The sequence below is a fragment of the Macaca fascicularis genome, chromosome 8 (genome assembly GCF_037993035.2).
Source record: "Macaca fascicularis isolate 582-1 chromosome 8, T2T-MFA8v1.1".
In the NCBI taxonomy this organism is placed as follows: domain Eukaryota; kingdom Metazoa; phylum Chordata; class Mammalia; order Primates; family Cercopithecidae; genus Macaca; species Macaca fascicularis.
In genome coordinates, this window is record NC_088382.1 from 43,144,622 (window position 1) to 43,166,564 (window position 21,943).

General features: G+C 37.4%; 1 protein-coding gene across 32 annotated transcripts in view; it reads left to right on the forward strand.

The window, feature by feature from the left end:
• LOC101866649 (disintegrin and metalloproteinase domain-containing protein 18-like) overlaps nt 1–21,943 on the forward strand; it is a 149,868-nt gene that overhangs the window by 96,507 nt on the left and 31,418 nt on the right. For 29 of the 32 annotated variants that reach the window (XM_065519118.1, XM_065519117.1, XM_065519120.2 and 26 more), the window contains 2 exons: nt 9,440–9,545; nt 12,076–12,265. The exons of 1 other annotated variant lie outside the window; for it this stretch is intronic. In XM_065519118.1, the coding sequence (XP_065375190.1) occupies nt 9,440–9,545; nt 12,076–12,265 (296 nt within the window). Of the gene's footprint in view, nt 1–9,311; nt 9,340–9,439; nt 10,506–12,075; nt 12,266–21,943 lie in introns of those variants that run through there. 2 more of the 32 variants (XM_073998680.1, XR_012416377.1) reach the window with 2 other exon arrangements.

Sequence of the window (21,943 nt, forward strand, 5' to 3'; positions counted from 1 at the left end):
ACCAAGATAAAAGGACAGTAAAACAAAAGAAATATAAAACCTATAGCCATGTTGTTTGCATTTGAAACAATAAAAATAGAATGCTAAAAGAAAATCAAGGTAGTGAATAGGGAAAATACCACCATCTGTCATCAAGTAGTCTTCAACTATCAGCTCTTTCAGAATTTTTCTCAACTGCAAATAGACACTTTGCCCAAAGGCACACACTTCTCAAGCCAGCACACATGCAACAATTACGTGAGGTGGGGGCTTTATAAAAAAGGTCTGCCTATTTTGGCCCAATCAAACACACACTGGCAGGTTATTTATATACCAAACAGCTACCTACTGGTTTGTTCAAGACCTTGTTGGGTTTGCATCTCAGTTTGACTTCTCCTCTGCTTCATCCAGCTTCCTTCCACTTCTGAATATTCTGATCTTTAATAAATAGCCTTTACAGTATACCTCATTTAGATGTCAGCTCCTAGAGGCCCCAACTACTAATTGGTAATGACAGTGGAATAAGTAAATATAGCCTAAAAGATGAGTTTTCAAATCCAAATCACTCTCTGCCAGGCTATCAACGAGCACCTCATCACTGGCGGAAGTTCAGAATACACTCTCTCAGCAGATTGGGATAGTATACTTGTGAGAGAGAATACATTAGCTGGTACAATTGAAATTAATGGGGCAAATAGTAATTCTAAGAGTAATGGCATTAAATGGCTATTGCCAAATACCATTGAACTTAGGAAAATGTAACAAAAGGGCATGCATTTGAAAGCAAAGTGTGAGTCTAGAGGGCCTCTGCTAACTTATAAAGAGCCCTCATCGTTTAAAAAAGAGGTTAGAGGGAGATGAGGAAGACTTAATTGAGAAGTTAAACTCTATATAAGTTTGAATTCCTTATCAGGTATATTTTTCAGGATCAGGGTTCTAATTGGGAGAAGAATGGGACCTACACTTGGGATGGAGACAATTGAAAATATGACCACCCTAATTTTGAGCCTCCAGGCTTCTTTGAGTCTATTGAACCTATAGAATGATCTAGTTCTGATTTCTTCCCCATCACTCTTCATAACATAAAGTGTATTCTCATCAGTATCTTCCCACTATCCTTCATGGCCACTAGCTGAAAATGGAGAAAAGGCACAGAATAATAGAGACAGGGATGTGAGAGACTTTATAAAGCAGTAAGGAAACTATACCCCAAAAAGATTTGGTCCTAGCCAGCAGTTACTGCCAACATCAGGGAAGCACACATGTGACTGAATTCTGAGAGCTTGATCATGAGATTGAATAGAGGAACACAACATGGGATAGGGGGGTATTTATTGTTTTGGGAGCACTCTCCCAAAGTACAGCATTTAACATACTGGCACAGATCCTAGAAGACAGTAAAATCTTTCCACTAGGATGGCTTCCAGCAGCATGGAAAAAACATGATGACTCACCCTAAGTGAAATTTAAATGACAGAATTTCCATAGCAGATAGTGGAGAAAAGAAGAAAAAGGCTCAGGGAAGTGGGAATACTGTAATCTATATACTGTGTATTTAAGGCCAAATGATTTGGCCAATCAGGAAAGCCCAAGGCCATAAGGAATGTGCTAGAGAAAGGGATACCATATTCACTATAAATTTCAAAGATGGCCTCCTCTGCAAGTCACAGTCGGAATGCCACTATAGTAGTACACTCACCAGTAACAATGGATATGATAAGATCTGGAAAAATCAAGACCCAATAACAGTACTTAACTATCAGAAGCCAGATGAATAATGTTGTTATAAGCAGTAGATACACAGTAGCAGACATGGGTACTTTCCCTACCAAGTGTCAGGGAGAGAGTTAATACAGCATGATTTCCCTGTATTTTGTGAGCAGCCAATAAGGGTGCTACTCAGATTGTTCCATTAAAGGAAATGTATTAAAATAGATGACTAGGAGGCTGTGAAGAGTTGTTTCAGTAAATATCTCAATGTTAGGTCCACACTCTGAATCTAAACCAATTTTCAGAGCCAGAACTCATTGACTTAAGCGGGAGCAAGGGCCGTAGGAAAAAACCCCATAGCACCTTGGCAAATATACATGTTAACTATTCCTCTAGTATGTTCCCATATGGACTTACAACCATTAATCACATATCTGTTGACTGGGGAAAAGAAAATACCCAAGCATTTTAAAAACTAGTGGACACAGACTGCATTAATATCCAGAAGCCCAATGTGATCATGGTCTCCCTGTGACAGTGAGGACTTAGAGACACCCAAAGTTAAATAGAGTCCTGGCCAAGTTTCAGTTTACAGTGGGTCTGCTAGTTCCACAAATCCATTTGGTTGTTATTTCTCAGACCTAGTGTATATAATTGGAGTTGGCATATTTAATAGTTTGTGCAATTCCCTCAGTGGGACCTTAGTGTGTTTGGTATCTGTAACTGTCTGCTTCAAGAAATTAGTGCTACCTTTAAAGATCTAAAGGATGAAGGGATGTTTGGCTGTATAATACACATGTTAAATTATTCAATATGATCCCTGCAGAAACAAGATCATCCTGGAAGATAATATTAAACTACTACAAATGTAATCAGGTAGTAGACTTGATTGCATTCACTGTGCCAGTGTTTGTCCATGCTAGAGCAGATTAGCATGGCCTCAAATATGTGTGAAAAGTGTATCCTCTAATACACTTGCCCCTAAAAGCAAGTGTATTATTATTATTATTTATTATACTTTAAGTTCTAGGGTACATGTGCACAACGTGCAGGTTTGATACATAGGTATACATGTGCCGTGTTGGTTTGCTGTACCCATCAACTCATCATTTACATTAGATATTTTTCCTAATGCTATCCCTGTCCCCACCCCCCACCCTCCGACAGGTCCCGGTGTGTGATGTTCCCCGCCCTGTGTTCAAGTGATCTCATTGTTCAATTCCCACCTATGAGTGAGAACATGCACTGTTTGGTTTTCTGTCCTTGTGGTAGTTTGCTGATAATGATGGTTTCCAGCTTCATCCATGTCCCTGCAAAGAACATGAACTCAGCCTTTTTTTATGGCTGCATACTATTCCATGGTGTATATGTGCCACATTTTCTTAATCCAGTCTATCATTGATGGACCTTTGGGTTGGTTCCAAGTCTTTGCTATTGTCAATAGTGCCACAATAAACATACATGTGCATGTATCTTTACAGTAGTATGATTTATAATCCTTTAGGTATATACCCAGTAATGGGATCACTGGGTCAAATGGCAAATTCTAGTTCTAGATCCTTGAGGAATCATCACACTGTCTTCCACAATGGTTGAACTAATTTACACTCCCACCAACAGTGTAAAAGCATTTCTCCACATCCTCTCCAGCATCTGTTGTTTCCTGATTTTTTAATGATCACCATTTTAACTGGCATGAGATGGTATCTCACGGTGGTTTTGATTTGCATTTCTCTGATGACCAGTCATGGTGAGCATTTTTTCATGTGTCTGTTGGCTGCATAGATGTCTTCTTTTGAGAAGTGTCTATTTATATCCTTTGCCCACTTTTTGATGGGGTTGTTTGTTTTTTCTTGTAAATTTGTTTGACTTCTTTGTAGATTCTCTATATTAGTCCTTTGTCAGATGGGTAGATTCAAAAATTTTCTCCCATTCTGTAGGTTGCCTGTTCACTCTGATGGTAGTTTCTTTTGACATGTAGAAGCTCTTTAGTTTAATTGGATTCCATTTGTGTATTTTGGCTTTTGTTTTCATAGATTTTGGTATTTTAGTTATGAAGTCCTTGGCCATGCCTATGTCCTGAATGGTATTGCCTAAGTTTTCTTCTAGGGTTTTTATGGTTTTAGGTTTAACAGTTAAGTCTTTAATCCATCTTGAAGTAATTTTTCTATAAAGTGTAAGAAAGGGATCTGGTTTCAGCTTTCTACATATGGCTAGCCAGTTTTCCCAGTACCATTTATTAAATAGGGAATCCTTTCCCCATTTCTTCTTTTTGTCAGGTTTGTCAAAGATCAGGTGGTTGTACACGCGTGGTGTTATCTCTGAGGCCTGTGTTCCATTCCATTGGTCTATGTGTCTGTTTTAGTACCAGTACCATGCTGTTTTGGTTACTCTAGCCTTGTAGTATAACTTGAAGCCAGGTAGCGTGATGCCTCCAGCTTTGTTCTTTTTGCTTAGGGTAGTCTTGGCTATGCAGGCTCTTCTTTGGTTCCATATGATATTTAAAGTGTTTTTTTCCAATTGTGTGAAGAAAGTCATTGGTAGCTTAATGGGGATGGCATTGAATCTATAAATTACTTCGGGCAGTATGGCCATTTTCACGATATGGATTCTCTCTATTCATGAGTATGGAATATTATTCCATTTGTTTGTGTCCTCTTTTATTTCATTGAGCAGTGGTTTGTAGTTCTTCTTGAAGAGATCCTTCGCATCCCTTGTAAGTTGGATTCCTAGGTATTTTATTCTCTTTGTAGCAATTGTGAATGGGAGTTCACTCAAGATTTGGCTCTCTGTTTGTCTGTTAATGGTGTATAGGAATGCTTGTGATTTTTGCACATTATTTTGTATCCTGAGACTTTGCTGAAGTTTCTTATCAGCTTAAGGAGATTTTGGGCTGAGATGATGGGGTTTTCTAAATATACAATCATGTCATCTGCAAACAGGGACAATTTGACATCCTCATTTCCTAACTGAATACCCTTTCTTTCTTTCTTCTGTCTGATTGCCCTAGCCAGAACTTCCAACACTATGTTGGCTAGAAGTGGTGAGAGAGGGCATCCTTGTCTTTTGCTAGTTTTCAAAGGGAATGCTTCCAGTTTTTGTCCGTTCAGTATGATATTGTCTGTGGGTTTATCATAAATGGCTCTTATGATTTTGAGATACATTCCATGAATACCCAGTTTATTGAGAGTTTTTAGCATGAAGTGCTGTTGAATTTTGTCAAAGGCCTTTTCTGCATCTATTGAGATAATCATGTGATTTTTGTCTTTGGTTCTGTATATGATGGATTGCATTTAATGATTTGCATATGTTGAACCAGCCTTGCATCCCAGGGATGAAGCCCCCTTGATCGTGGTGGATAAGCTTTTTGATGTGCTGCTGGATTCGGTTTGCCAGTATTTTATTGAGGATTTTCACATTGATGTCCATCAGGGATATTGGTCTAAAATTCTCTTTTTTTGTTGTGTCTCTGCCAGGCTTTGGTATGAGGATGATGCTGGCCTCATAACATGAGTTAGGGAGGATTCCCTCTTTTTCTATTGATCAGAATAGTTTCAGAAGGAATGGTACCGTCTCCTCTTTGTACCTCTGTTAGAATTCGACTGTGAATCTGTCTGGTCCTGGACTTTTTTTGGTTGGTAGGCTATTAGTTATTGCCTCAGCGTCTATTGTTGGTCTATTCAGGGATTCAACTTCTTCCTGGTTTAGTCTTGGGAGGGTGTATGTGTCCAGGAATTTATCCATTTCTTCCAGATTTTCTAGTTTATTTGTGTAGAGGTGTTTATAGTATTCTCTGATGGCAGTTTGTATTTCTGTAGGATCCGTGATGTTATCCCTTTGCCATTTTTTATCGCATCTATTTGATTCTTCTTTCTTTTCTTCTTTATTAGTCTTGCTAGCAGTCTGTCAATTTTGTTGATCTTTTCAAAAATCCAGATCCTGGATTCATTGATTTTTTAAAGGGTTTTTTGTGTCTGTATCTCTTTCAGTTCCGCTCTGATCTAAGTTATTTGTTGCCTTCTGCTAGCTTTTGAATTTATTTGCGCTTGCTTCTCTAGTTCTTTCAACATGATGTTACGGTGTTGATTTTAGATCTTTCCTGCTTTCTCTTGTGGACATTAGTGCTATAAATTTCCTTCTACACACTGCTTTAAATGTGTCCCAGAAATTCTGGTACATTGTGTCTTCATTCTCATTGGTTTCAAAGAACATCTTTATTTCTGCCTTCATTTCATTATTTACCTGGTAGTCATTCAGGAGCAGATTGTTCAGTTTCCATGTAGTTGTATGGTTTTGAGTGAGTTTCTTAATTCTGAGTTCTAATTTGAGTGCACTGTGGTATGAGAGACAGTTTATTGTGATTTCTGTTCTTTTACATTTGCTGAGGTGTGCTTTGCTTCCAATTTTGTGGTCAGTTTTAGAATAAGTGCAATGTGGTGCTGAGAATAACGTATATTCTGTTGATTTGGGCTGGAGAGTTCTGTGAATGTCTATTAGGCCTGCTTGTTGCAGAGCTGAGTTCAGGTCCTGAATATCCTTGTTAACCTTCTGTCTCGTTGATCTGTCTAATATTGACAGTGGGGTGTTAAAGTCTCCCATTATTATTGTGTGGGAGTCTAAGTCTCTTTGTAGGTCTCTAAGGATTTGCTTTATGAATCTGGGTGCTCCTGTATTGGGTGCATATATATATTTATGATAGTTAGCTCTTCTTGTTGAATTGATCCCTTTACCATTATGTAATGGCCTTTATTGTCTCTTTTGATCTTTGTTGGTTTAAAGTCTGCTTTATCAGAGACTAGGATTGAAACCCCTCCTTTTTTTTGCTTTCCATTTGCTTGGTAGATCTTCCTCCATCCCTTTATTTTGAGCCTATGGGCGTCTTTGCATGTGAGATGAGTCTCCTGAATACAGCACACTGATGGGTCTTGATTCTTTATCCAATTTGCCAGTCTGTGTCTTTTCATTGGGGCATTTATCCCATTTACATTTAAGGTTAATATTGTTATGTGTGAATTTGATCCTATCATTATGATGTTCACTGGTTATTTTTCCCATTAATTGATGCAGTTTCTTCCTAGCCTCGATGGTGTTTACAATTTGGCCTCTTTTTGCAGTGGCTGGTACCAGTTCTTTCTTTCCATGTTTAGTGCTTCCTTCAGGAGCTCCTGTAAGGCAGGCCTGGTGGTGACAAAATCTCTCAGCATTTGCTTGTCTGTAAAGGATTTTATTTCTCCTTCACTTATGAAACTTAGTTTGACTGGATATAAAATTCTGGGTTGAAAATTCTTTTCTTTAAGAATGTTGAATATTGGCCTCCACTCTCTTCTGGCTTGTAGGGTTTCTGCCAAGAGATCCACTGTTAGTCTGATGGGCTTCCCTTTGTGGGTAATCCGAACTCTTTCTCTGGGTGCCCTTAACATTTTTCCCTTCATTTCAACCTTTGTGAATCTGACAATTATGTGTCTTGAGGTTGCTCTTCTCTAGGAGTATCTTTGCAGTGTTCTCTGTATTTCCTGAAGTTGAATGTTGGCTTGCCTTGCTAGGTTGGGGAAGTTCTCCTGGATAATATCCTGAAGAGTGTTTTCCAACTTGCTTCCATTCTCCCCATCACTTTCGGGTATACCAATCAAACGTAGATTTGGTCTGTTCATATAGTCCCATATTTCTTGGAGGTTTTGTTCATTTCTTTTTACTCTTTTTTCTCTAACCTTGTTTTCTCACTTTATTTCATTAATTTCATCTTCAATCACTGATACCCTTTCTTCCACTTAATCGAATCGGCTATTGATGCTTGTGCATGCCTCACGAAGTTCTCGTGCCATGGTTTTCAGCTCCATCGGGTCATTTAAGGTCTTCTCTACACTGTTTATTCTAGTTAGCCATTCATCTAATCTTTTTTCAAGGTTTTTAGCTTCATTGTGATGGATTTGAACATACTTCTTTAGCTTGGAGAAGTTTATTATTACCAACTGTCAACTCGTCAAAGTCATTCTCCATCCAGCTTTGTTCCATTGCTGGGGAGGAGCTGTGATCCTTTGGAGGAGAAGCAGCACTCTGATTTTCAGAATTTTCAGCTTTTCTGCTCTGGTTTCTCCTCATCTTTGTGGTTTTGTCTACCTTTGGTCTTTGATGTTGGCGACCTACAGATGGGATTTTGGTATAGATGACTTTTTTGTTGATGTTGATTCTATTTCTTTCTGTTTGCTAGTTTTCCTTCTAATGGTCAGGTCCCTCAGCTGCAGGTCTGTTGAAGTTTGCTGGAGGTCTACTCCAGACCCTGTTTCCCTGGGTATCACCAGCGGAGGCTGCAGAACAACAAATATTGCAGAACAGCAAATATTGCTTCATCCCAGAGGGGCAGCCACCTATATGAAGTGTCTGTCGGCCCCTACTGGGAGGTGTCTCCTAGTTAGGCTACACGGGGGTCAGGGACCCACTTGAAGAGGCAGTCTGTCCCTTCTCAGAGCTCAACTGTCATGATGGGAGAACCACTGCTCTCTTCAGAACTATCAGACAGGGACGTTTAAGTCTGCAGAAGTTGTCTGCTGCCTTTTGTTCAGGTATGCCCTGCCCACAGAGGTGGAGTCTAGAGGCAGTAGGCCTTGTTGAGCTGTGGTGGGCTCCACCAAGTTCCAGCTTCCTGGCCACTTTGTTTACCTACTCAAGCCTCAGCAATGGCAGATGCCCCTCCCTCAACCAGGCTGCTGTCTCGCAGATCGATCCCAGACTGCTGCACTAGCAGCGAGCAAGGTTCTGTGGGCGTGGGACCTGTCGAGCCAGGCACGGGAGAGAATCACCTTGTCTGCCAATTTCTAAGACCTTGGGAAAAGTGCAATATTTGGGTGGGAGTGCCCCATTTTTCCAGGTAGTCTGTTACAGCCTCTCTTGGCTAAGAATGGGAAATCCTCTAACCCCTTGTGCTTCTGGGGTGAGGTGATGCCCCGCCCTGCTTCAGCTCACCCTCCATGGGCTGCACCCACTGTCCAGCCGTCCCAGTGAGATGAACCAGATACCTCTGTTGGAAATGCAGAAATCACCCGTCTTCTGCATTGATCACACTGGGAGCTGCAGACTGGAGCTGTTCCTATTCGGCCATCTTGGCAAGTGTATTATTTTCTATCCCTATTTGAAAAGAAGATTAGAAATAGTTTACATTCACAGAGAGTGGATAACAGGATTCTTTTAGAATTTTTCTCCAGGGTTACATTTGCTCTTTTCCCCTCCATCATAATATAGTAGAAGAGATTTGGACTTCCCATAAAACGTAACATTGATCTAATCCATCAGTGATTTTATACTAGTCAGGCAAAATAAGCAAAGGATAGCCAGCATGCTGGAAGGACCAAATAAAACACATGTGCTACAAAGGACAGGAGATAGACTCTGGAAAACTATGTAAGTTCCAGAGGTTTCTGTCCGTAAGTGACATGCTTCAGATCTCTCATTTCATTAAGAAGAGGAAGTTACAAGGTCAAGCCCAATATTCATTAGGCTAGAAAGTATTTGCTCCCACCAGAAAGAGAAACATATTGTTTTAAAAATGAAATAACTTATTGCAATAGATATAATCATTTTCTGTGTGTATAAGATAAGACAATATTTCTTTCTACTTGCATCGACAGGGTATGCATAGAAACAAAAGCATGATCAGTAAGTACATGATCTTTTTGAAATTAAATTTCCTCAGTCTGTTACTGACATTTAATTTATATTAAGACTGATAATTCAACTGACATGTTTGCATTTTAAGGTGCTCAAGGTGCTCCATTTGCCTGTTTTAAAGAAGTTAATTCTCTGCATGAAAGATCTGAAAACTGTGGTTTTAAAAATTCACAACCATTACCATGTGAAAGGAAGTACGTATGTAGAAAATGATTACTTATTTGAATCATAAAAATTATGTGTTTTTATCAAGAGATACTAAGTAGTAATGAACGTTAAATTGTATAACATGGGAATATTTTCAAATACCAATGCATACATTTTTTTTCTATGAAATTCAGGATTTTCTATTATTTTCCCTTGATATCATCCTAAAAATGAGATTGGACAAAAAAAACAAAAAAAAAAGGCTAATACTTAGTAACAGAGGAAGAAAATGGACACACAGTGCCAGAAATCAGAACTGCTACTCTATATTGAGAATTCAAATGAGGTTTTGTATTAAGTCTGTAAATAGCAACAATTAAGCAAACCTCAAGCTTTGATTTTTAAGACATAGAATTGTTGAGAAGAAGAAAGTTATTTTTGTTTTTGCTGATTGTGTCCAAAACATCAATATGTAAAGCATGGAAGTATCTGTTAATAGCTAAATTCAGACTATTGGGACGTAGTGTCACTATAATCCATGTAATAAAGGGATTAATGAAATCCAGTAATCTAATAAAGGAAGTGCCTACCCCATAACGAATATTTCCTTAATTTTATCTTCCTTAATTTCATTGAAAATTAAAGAGTCACAAAAATGTGTAACAGAGCCAGATTCACAAAATAAGAGAATGGGAATAACATAAAAAAAATTAGATATAATTAATTCAGGGAGAAGCAGACATTTCTTTTAGTCTCAAAGACATAGCCAGGAAAAACCATAATAAAATCCTCAGGTAAGCACCACTATCAGTACTGTTAAAAACAATACGGTTCCTTTATGAAGATGAGAAATGGATGAAGAAGGTATCCAGTTGGGTGGGACTAAAGTAGTATCCTCCATCACCCTCCTCCTTATATGAAATTACTATGGATATGTATGCTGTGGAGAAGATGCAGAACTTCCCACTTGCCCCAACACAGGAGGATTAGTACATGGAAAGAAGAAAGGTAGAATCACAAAGAAAGTACTGATGAGTGGGAATCTCAGGAGGAGACCCTGCATAATCAGCCACACCTATTGGATATTAATACAGAGCACCAGGGGCCAGCAGTCTCAGTTACACCACAGTGGATCCCCACAAAGACAGAAGATGGTGGTATGACAACCCCCACTTAATCTTCTTCCTGATGTTCAGAGGCACATTTGCTGCCTTTAATTTAAGATTATTCATAAAAAAAGATAAAAGATACCTGGAAGAAATTGTGAAAGTTAGTAAACATGACTCCTTTGGACTTTGTCTTATGTGATAATAGTACATGAATTTTCCTGAAATATCATCATTAGATGAAACTAAAATTGAATAGCATACATCATCTCATCTAAACAGACTGCGATTCCTTTTCAGAAAAGAAAAAAATAGTTCTAAGAATTTAACTATAAGTGCAAATTTTGGGAAAATGGACTTGGAGCAAGAATTTGTACTCGATAGCCAGACTAGAAGGATACATATGTACTATGCAAGTCTGGTTTAGAATACATTCTATAGAAAGAGAGTGGAGCCAAAATCAAAAGAAATATCGAGACCTGAGAAAGTAGAAAAGTTATGCTGGAGAGAAGACAAAAGTGGAATGTAATTTAGGTTTCAGCTCTTAATCTCATTTCAATCTTTACTTCTTAATGTAATTAAGTTTATTCTTCTGATACTGAAAAAGCCTCAAATGGTCTTTTAGGACAAATGGGTAAAATTCCCTAAGAGGAGCCTTTTGATTAAATAATAATGACATGTTCAGTAGACGCAGATCAATGGCTAAAAATGATTATTCTCATTGAGGATGGTATTTGATAATTAGATTTCAATAATTTCAAGTAAAAAAAGTTACATAGATTGTCTTTCAGAGCATAGTCTAGAAATACTGTTAGCCTCATAGAGAAGCCAGTATTTTACCCAATGATAGATTACAAATGGCGAAATAAAGCATCTGTGGGATAAGATAACCTTTGGTATGCTTGTGGCATGGAGGGGATCTAAAAGTTCTTAAATTTTTAACAGATAAGTTAAATATGCTGGAAATATCTGTATGTTGGGAGAAATTGTGGATCAAAATGAAGGGTGTGTATACAGCAGAAATGTACTGTCTATACATCATGACAAGAATGATAGGCACAATAAAATGTACAGAAAGAGAAATGCAATTAGCCACTCTCAGCAAATTTTGTGTAATAAGTGACCAGGCTGGCCAAGCTATATCAAACCGGGGCAAGTGACTAATTCTCCCAGAGTGTGGTAAAATGTGAATAGTCTAAGACGACTGGAACCTAGAGAACCAAAATTGGGCTCTATAATAGGAAATGAAGTCATGTCTTCACATCTGAGTTAAGCATATACATTTCAATTCTGCTATTAAGACAGTTGCATTTAGTTGTTGTGCACCATAAAATAATGTTTTAATTTGGCATTTTTCAAGTGTTGTACTGTCAATTAACAGTATTTATGTTACCATCTATGCAGTACTCACTTGGAACTTGTTATCATTAAGAGATAAACTGATAAGGAATTTTTTGCTTTCCACTTCCAGGGATGTTCTCTGTGGAAAATTAGCTTGTGTTCAGCCGCATAAAAATGCTTATAAAAGTGACATTCAATATACAGTTTATTCATATATTCAAGACCATGTCTGTGTATCTATAGCCACTGGGTCCTCCATGAGATCAGATGGAACAGACAATGCCTATGTGGCTGATGGCACCATGTGTGGTCCAGAAATGGTAACAAAAATGTGATAATTTATATTCAGCTGTGTTAAATTATGTTGATTATCAGATACTGCATTCCATGATGACTATCACAATTATATTGAGTGGATTTAAACTTGTGCTGGCATTTATTTCCCATGTGATGTTTAAATGATAATTAAAACAAGCCTAAGTTATCCAATTACGTTGCTTTTTGGATTAAAATACTATCAGTCTTTATGTAAAAAAAGTGTATGTGTATATATATATATATATATATTTTTTTTTTTTTTTTTTTTTTTGAGACAGAGTCTGGCTCTGTTGCCCAGGCTGGAGTGCAGTGGCCGGATCTCAGCTTACTGCAAGCCCCGCCTCCTGGGTTCACGCCATTCTCCTGCCTCAGCCTCCCGAGTAGCTGGGAGTACAGGCGCCCGCCACCTCGCCCGGCTAATTTTTTTTGTATTTTAGTAGAGACGGGGTTTCACCATGTTAGCCAGGATGGTCTCGATCTCCTGAACTTGTGATCTGCCCGTCTCGGCCTCCCAAAGTTATATATATATATTTTAAGCACAAGATTTTACTAACTGACATCTGGTAGCTTTAAATTGTAAAATGCTAATACAAAGTTTCCCATTTTCCTTGTTTCACAAAGAACATTAATTGACTTTACATATTTCTTAAATTATTTGATTTGTATCTGATCAAAATACAAGTGTACAAAAGGTTTGAAACCAAACAATCTATACTGGGAAACATTGCTATAGTATGCATATACAGGCTCATGCATGAATATATATGAACGCTTATATCTGTGTCATCATAACATAAAAAGAGGACAAAAAGGCTTTAGAGACTTGGTTAATCTTGCAGTACAAGGGCACATGTTCCAGAAAACATGATACTATGTGGCATCTGAAATTTCGCACAATAATTATAAATAGAGTGTTGCATTTAAATGTCATTTGGTGCTTATTTGATGTGTAAAAATAAAACAAAACCTAGAAATAGAGGATGAGTTAGTTAATTGTTATATCTGGTGTCAGCAACCCTAATCCCTTGAGAAACCTTCATGTGGTGATCTGCTCCTGTAATGACTCTCAGTGATCCCACTTTCTGTCATTCATTCCTTTGTGTAATCCCTTCCTTTGCCTGTAGGCTGTATCTAATGACTTGCTTGTAACAAATAAAATACAAAAGTTTTGGAATGTCACAAGATTAGAGGTTGGAGACAAGAAAGAAGATGAGAACAGATAGTGACTTCTGTTTTGCATGGACTGTCTCCCTTGCGTTCTCAGATTGCTTGCTTTGCTGAAGCAAGCTGCCTTCCTGGAAAATCCCACGAGGAAAGCAACTGTGGGACAGTGAAAATCTGAGGCCCTCAGTTCAACAGCCTGTGAGGGACTGAATTCTGCCAAAACCACACAAGCAAGCTATGAAGAGGAGCTTTGCAAGTCAGACCAAGAGATGAGACAACAGTCCCAGAAAGCAGATAACACCTTGATTTCAGCTTGTAAGAGACTGTGAAGCAGAGAACCCAGATAAGATGTGCTTGAATTTCAGACTCACAGAAGCTGTGATATAATAAATATGTGTTGTTTAATGTCATTAATTTTGGTGATAATTTTGTTAGGCAGCAATAGATAACTGATACAGATTTGATACCTGGAAATATGGTGCTGCTGTAACAAATACCTTAAAAAGTGGGAAGGAATATAGAACAAGGAAGTAGATAGAGACCAAAAGAATGTTGAAGACCAAGGTACAGAAAGCTTAAATTGCCTGGGACGGACCTTAAGGACAACTCCGGAGTTTAAGGACCTGGCTGGTGAGGGCTCAAGTGGTAGTTAGGAGTATATTATTAAAGACTGGAGGAAGTAAGGTTCTTTTTATATAGTGGCAGAAAGCTTAGCATATTGTCTTCTACACGTATGTGGAAAGTAGAATATGTACATAACTTGGTGATCTAGCTTCTGATCCCTTCTAACAGCTTATAATATAATATGAAATGAAATAAGCTGAGGGAACTGTTAAATAAAACATAACCATTGATGATTTTGAAAAATCTTAGCCTCTACAGACAGCAAAGGATGCTGAAATAAAGAAATGGATTCCAAGAACTATTAGGAAACCATGGTCAAGAGTGAGGCTATAAAACACTAGGTAAGAGTTCCAAAAGATTAGTCAAGATCAACTCTTAACTAATGTTCTACAATAAAAGGCTCAGAATTTTATTCAGTTATACAAAAGTCCTTTCAAGAAGGAAAGACTGTGCCTCACAAATCCTCTAATTTTAAAAAGTAGAGCATCTAGAAACTTCAGAGCTTTGTCCTTCAGCCATCTCAGCAGAAGCCCAAGGTAGAAAATGGTTCATTTCAAAGATATTTGAGAGCATGGCTTTTGTTTAATGTAATGAGTCCCAAAGAGATTCACAGGAGACCCACAGTTTTTGAGAAACTGCCAGTAAAGAAAATACAAAATGAAAAGAGGCTGTTGGACCCCCAAAATTCTACTGAGAGGAGGCAGGCTGAGACAATTGCTCAGAGGCAAACGCGTGCTATCTTTCCTGAAAAATGAAGGAATACTTAATGAAATAAGAACTGAGAAGGCAGAACTGAGAGCCAAGAGAGATTATTCAGAAACCTTGAAAGCCAATCAAGGAACTCCCAACATGAGCCCTTCTAGATATTTCAGAATTGCTATGGACTAGTAATTCCTTTTTAGTTCTAATCCTCCCCCCAACACACACACTTTGAATGAAAGTATCTGTAAGTTATTCTATGCCTTTATTACCATTATATATTGTTGGCGTTGGGGACAGATTACTCTCTAGTGTCAAAGATCTACAAATGGAGGAGCAATACTCAAGGAAGTATACCCATGAACTTAATCCACAGATGGAGTTAACTCAGATGAAGAAATAGGCTTTGAACTGATGCTATAATGAAATGAGAATGCTGGAGAGCTTGACAATTCTTGTGGTTTTTATGTCTAAAAGATATGCAACATTAGAAGCTGAACTGTGCTGCTCAGCTTTTTTTTTTTTTTTTTGAGACGGAGTCTCGCTCTGTCACCCAGGCTGGAGTGCAGTGGCCGGATCTCAGCTCACTGCAAGCTCCGCCTCCTGGGTTTACGCCATTCTCCTGCCTCAGCCTCCCGAGTAGCTGGGACTACAGGAGCCCGCCACCTCGCCCGGCTAGTTTTTTGTATTTTTTAGTAGAGACGGGGTTTCACTGTGTTAGCCAGGATGGTCTCGATCTCCTGACCTCGTGATCCGCCCGTCTCGGCCTCCCAAAGTGCTAGGATTACAGGCTTGAGCCACCGCGCCCGGCCCGCTGCTCAGCTTTTAAAATGCCCTCCAATATCTTACCATCTTCTGCTTACTCCCTTCATAATACACTTTCCCTACCAACTATGTGAGGGATGGACACAGTGACTTGCTTCTAGCAAATAGAGTATGGAAAAAATGGTGGACTATAACTTACAATATTAGGTTACAACAGATAGTATTTTTCATTTTGTTCTCCTGCCCCTTCTTCATTGCTTACTTGGATGAAACAAGCTGCCACATTGAAGAGTAATACATGGGAAGAAACTGAGTATGTTCTCCACCCAAAAGACCTTGAGGAAATGAGCATGTTAATACAACAGCCTTCTGACAACCACGTGACAAATTTGGAAGCATATTCATTTTAGTAAAAGCTTCAGATGAAATTGGCTGGCATTTTAATACCAGTCTATGCAAATATCTGAAGCAAAAGACCAAGCTGTGCCATTCCTTTCATCACTTGCAGAAACTGAGATAATACGGGTATTGTTTCCTTGTCGAAAGACAAACTTCTAAGAGTGCAATTTCTGATTTGCAAGCTAAGTATGTTTTTGGTTCTATGAGAAACTGCTATAATCTTTGATTGAGTGGCTCTACCATTTTTCATTTCCACTAGCAGTGTGTGAGTGAGAAGTTTCTCCATATCCTCACTGGCATTTGGTGTTAGCACTACTTATTATTTTCTCATTTTTATATGTGCATAGTGATATTTGCATTCTTTAATGGTTAATTATATTCAATATTTTTTCAATGAACTTATATGTCATCAGTATATCCTCCTGAGTAAAGCATTGGATCATGTCTAGCCTATTTTAATCAGATTGTCTTTTTTTAAAGTTCAGTTTGTTTTTAAATATCATAAAGGCAAGATGGCAAATATTTTCTTCTACTCTGTAGTTTGCTTTACTTACTTTTTTTGGTTGAATGTATAGTTTTATTTGACATACAAAAACCACTTTGAAACACCAAGATGGGAGGATCACTTGAGCTCAGGAATTTCAGACCTGCCTGGGAAACACAGTGAGACCTTGTCTCTAAAAAAAGTAATAATATTTTAAAAAATTAGCCAGGTGAGGTGGCACACACCTGTAGTCTCAGCTACTTGGGAGGCTGAAGCAAGAGGATCTCTTGAGCTCAGGAGATTGGGGCTTTCACACCACTGCACTCCACTCTGGTTAACAAAGCAAGACCCTGTCTCAAATAAATAAATAAATAGAAGATAAAGAAATAAACAATAAGTTGATGAGTTTAGAGATAATTATACATCTGTGAAATGATCACTACCTTCCATGTTGTAAGCTATTTATAACTTCCAAAACTTTTTCCCAATCTTTTATTTATTTATTTACTTATTTATTATTGTTACCTTTCTCATAGAAGCATTTAACATATGATCTATCCCCTAGGAATTTTTTAAGTACATAATACATTATTGTTAACTATATAAACTGTGACATTCAGTCAATCTCTAGGAATTACTTATCTTAGATAACCAAAATGTTTTAACTTTTGACTAATATATCCCCATTTCTCCCTTCCCCCAGTCCCTAGTAACCACCATTCCACTCTCTGTTTCTGTTAAGTTTTATTATTTAAGATTTGTCATATAAGCAATATCATGTAGCATTTGTTTTTCTGTGCTTGGCTTATTTCGTTTAGCCTATTGTCCTCTAGGTTCATCCATGTTGTTGCAAATGGCAGGAATTCCTTTTTTATAGCTAAGTAATATTCCATTGTATATATATACCATATTTTCTTTATCCATTCATTTATTAATGGACATTTAGATTAGATTTCTTCCATGTTTTGGTTATTGTTAAAAATTCTACATTGAAGAGGGTAGTGTGGACATCTCTTTAGAATCCAGTTCCTTTGGATGTTTACCCAGTAGCGCAATTGGTGGATCATATGGTATTTCTATTTTCAGATTTTGAGAAGCTTATGTACTGCTTCCCATAGTGGCTATATGAATTTATATTCCCACCAACAGTGTACAAGGGTTCCTGTGTTGATTTATATTAGGTGTCAACCTGACTGGATTGAAGAATGCCTAGATTGCTGGTAAAGTATTGTTTCTAAGTGTGTCTTTGAGTGTTGCCAGAGGAGATTAACATTTGAGTCAGTGGACTGGGAGAGGAAGACCCACCCTCAATGTGGTTTACAGCCCGACTAGAAAAAAGCAGAAGAAAGAAGTTAGGATAAGCTGGCTTGCTGAGTCTTCTGGCTTTCATCTTTCTCCCATGCTGAATGCTTCCTTCCAACCTCTGCCTGTTATCCAGTTCCAAAGTTGCTTCCCCATTTTCAGGTATCTTTATAGCAAAGCCCCACTTCTCTGGTACCAATTTTCTGTATTAGTCTGTTGTCACACTGGTATAAAGAACTACCTGAAACTGGGTAATTTATGAAGAAAAGAGATTTAACTGACTCACAGTTCCACAGGTTGTACAGAAGGCCTGGCTGGGGAAGCCTCAGGAAACTTACAATCACAGTGAAAGACAAAGGGGAAATAAGCACATATCCACATGGCTGGCAAGAGAGAGAGAGAAGAGAGAGGAGAAAGAAGGAGGAAGTGCTACACACATTCAAATAACCAGATCTCATGAGAACTCACTATCACGAAAACAGCAAGGGGGACATCTACCCCCATGATCCAATCACTTCCTAACAGATCCCTCTGCCAGCATTGGGGATTACAATTCAACATGAGATTTGGGTGGAGACGTAGAGCCAAATCATATCAGTTCCCTTTTCTCCACATCTTCTCCAACTCTTATTATCTTTAGTCTTTTTGATAATAGCTATGCTTACAGGTATGAGGTGATGTCTTATTGTGGTTTTAATTTGCATTTTTCTAATGATTTATTAGTGATTTTGAGTATTTTTTTTTCTAATATCTATTGGCGATTTGTATCTTTTTAAAATAAATTTCTATTTATATACTTTGCCCAGTTTTTAATCAGATCATTTTCTTACCATTCATTTGTTAGAGTTCCTCTTATATTTTGGATATTAACTCCTCATCAGATGTATGGGTTTTAAATGTTTTCTATCATTTCATAGGCTGTTTATTCTCTCTGTTAACTGTGTCCTTGACTACGCAGAAGATTTTCTTTGATATAATCCAATTTGTCTATTTTTGCTTTTGTTGCATATACAATTCGTATCTTCAAAATCATGCCCAAACCAATGTCATGAAGATTTTCTGTTATGTTTTCTTTTATTAATTTTATAATTTCAGGTCTTATGGGTTTTTTAATCCATTTTGAGTTGATTTTTGTATGATGTGAGATAAGGGTCTAATTTCATGTTTCTACATATAATATCCAGTTTTCCTGGATATTGACTATAATATCCAGTTTTCTTAACCAGTTTTTGAAGGGAATTTCCATTTCCCTGTTGTGTATTCTTGGCATATTTTTCTAAAATTCATTGACTGTATATTTGTGAATTTATTTCTGGGTTCTCTATTCTGTCCCGTTGTCCATGTATTTGTTTTCATGCCAGTACCATGCCATTTTGCACGCTATCAATTTGTACTATAGTTTTAAGTCAGATTTTGTGATGCCTCCAGCTTTGTTATGTTTGCTTAATAATGGACTTTTGTTGCTTTATAAAATTTTTGAATTTTTTTCTTTTTCTATGAAGATTGTCATTTATATTTTGATACAGATTGCATTGAACCTGTAGGTTGCTTTCGATAGTATGGACAAAAAATATATTTGCAGTCTGTGAAAATGAGATATGTTTTCATTTGTTTGTACCATATTCAATTTCTTTCATCAAGATTTTATATATTTCAATGTTTAGGTGTTTGTCCTCCTGATTAAATTTATTCATAAGTATTATTGGGAGCTATTATAAACAGGATAACTTCTTTGATTTTCTTTTTCAGAATGTTTGTTATTAGCGTATAGAAACCTGTGTACACAGGAGAAGTTCTGGTTCCTGTGTCTGCAAGAGCTTACTGGACTCTGGGGCTATCCTGCAGCCTAAGTCTGCAGCAGTGTGCTGGTGTCTGAATCCACTGGCACAGGACTGGGGCCTGGGTCTGCAGGGGTAGATCTGGAGCCTGGGTTCATGGCGACTGGCTTGGTGATGTGGTCTCCTGGAGTGAGTCTGTTGCTGGAATTTGCAGCAAATTCAGACACATACTTCACTCTTTCTCACCAATGGGAGAGCTCCCAGGTAGAGAGCATCTTTCTCCAATCTGCTCTGTTAGGCTTGGGCGAGAATTGACATGGTTAAAGTAAAATCATTCTTCCTACATTTTCCAATTTGTCTTTCCTCATTTCTGTGCTCCACATTGGTTCTTTCTTCCCTCTCTCAGATTTCAGAGTTCTGATGAAGATTATTTCATGCATGAATGGCTGCCAGATCAGTCTTTGAACCTCCTATTACTCCATTTTGCTAACGCCATTCCTGTAGCTTTTCCCCCCCATCCTCTTTAGAACAGCTTTTCTCAGAACAAAAACTTTTTATTTTCATAAGGTCCAGTTTAGCTTTTATGTATCATGTTTCCTTTTATGTATCATGCTGTTGGTGTCAAATCTAATAATTTTTCATCTAGAACTAGATCATGAAGCTGTTCTCCTGTGTTTTTCAAAAATGTATATTCCATTTTACATTGGAGTCCACATTCCAATGTGGACTTAAAGTGTAACTTAAAGTGTAACTTTAAGTTAACACTTTCATGAAGTTTAAGAGTTTTTTTGTTTGCTTGTTTGTTTTTTGCCTATGTATGGCCATTTAGTTAAAAACTGTTTGTTGAAAGGCTCTTCTTTCTCCATTGAATTACTTTTGTACCTTTGTCAAAAATTAATTAGGTATATTTTGTGGGTCTATTTTGGAGTTCTCTGCACTGTTAAATTGGTCTACATGTCTATTCATCTGTCATTAGCATACTCTTGATTTCCCTAATTCTGAAGTAAACCTTAGTATTAGGCAGGGTGATTCTCTTCACCGTATTACTATTTTTCAAAATTGTTTTGGCTATTCTAAGTTCTGTAACTTTTCATATGAATTTTAGAATAAACTTATGTTAGACAAAATATTTGGAGAATTTTGATAGAAATTGTGTAAAAACTGTAGGTGAATTTGAGGAGAATTGAATTGACATCTTTACTATATTGTCTTTCAATCTATGAATATGATAAGTCTCTTCAACTATATAGGTAGTCTTTGATTTCTTTTATCAGTAGTATATAATTTCCAGGATATAGATCCAGTATGTACTTTTTACATTTAAATGTAAGTATTTTGCTTACACTGGAACAATTTTAAATGGTATTATGTTTTAATTTTCACACATACGATTGTTAGAGAAATGTGATTTTTATGTATTGAACTTGTGTCCTGAAACCTTGGTAAACTCACGTCTTAGCTCTAAAAGTTTTTAAGGATATGTTTGTTAATATTTGGTATGTGGTCAATTATATCACATGAAAAATGGGAATGCTTAATGTTTTCTTTTATAATGTTTTTTTAAATTTACTCTTCTTGCCTTATTTCACCAACTAGAAATATAACTACTATGCTGAAAAATACTGGTAGGAGGGGACACCCTGGCCTTCTTCCTGCTCTTCTGGGAAAACATTCAGTTTTTCTTAATTAAGTGTGATGTTAACTATAGGTTTTTGAAGATGTTCCTTCACTGTTTCTTCATCATTGAGGGAGTTCCTATCTATTATTTGTTTACCTAGAGGTTTTTTTTCTTAAAATCATAAATGAATACTGAAGTTTGTCTCATGCTTTTTCTGTGTTACTGGATGTAATTATGTGAGTTTTCTTGTTTGGAATTATAATTATGTTGAGTCACGTTGTCTAAAAAACAGTATATGGAAGTTCGTTGATGGCATTTGGACACTTCAATATTCTGGATCCTCAAGAAAAATATGTGTTTGTAAAGACAATAAATGTCCTCTTATTCTGTGTATACTAAAGTAGCTTTGTAGAGATTAGATGGCACAAGAGATTGAATTTACATGGTAAATTTTGGGGAGATTGCTTGAAATTAGCAAAAACTTTGATCATGGCTGTTTAGGAGACATAACAGTGCTAAGCGTATAAGATCAAGGAACCAACAGATTCAGTGTCTGGTGAGAGTCCACTCTCTGCTTCAAAAATGGCACCTTCTTGCTGCATCCTCACATGGGAGAAAGAGTGAATAAGCTCCCTTGGAGCTCTTCTAAAAGAGCACCAATCCCATTGATGAAGGTTCTTTTCTCATAACCTAATGACCCTCACACTCCCTAAAAGCCTCACTTATCAATAGTCCTGCATTGGGTATTGGGTTTGAACATATGAATTTGGGGGAACACAAACATTCAAATCATAACATTACACCTCTGACCCCCTAAATTCATGTTATTCTCATATGTAAAATGTAT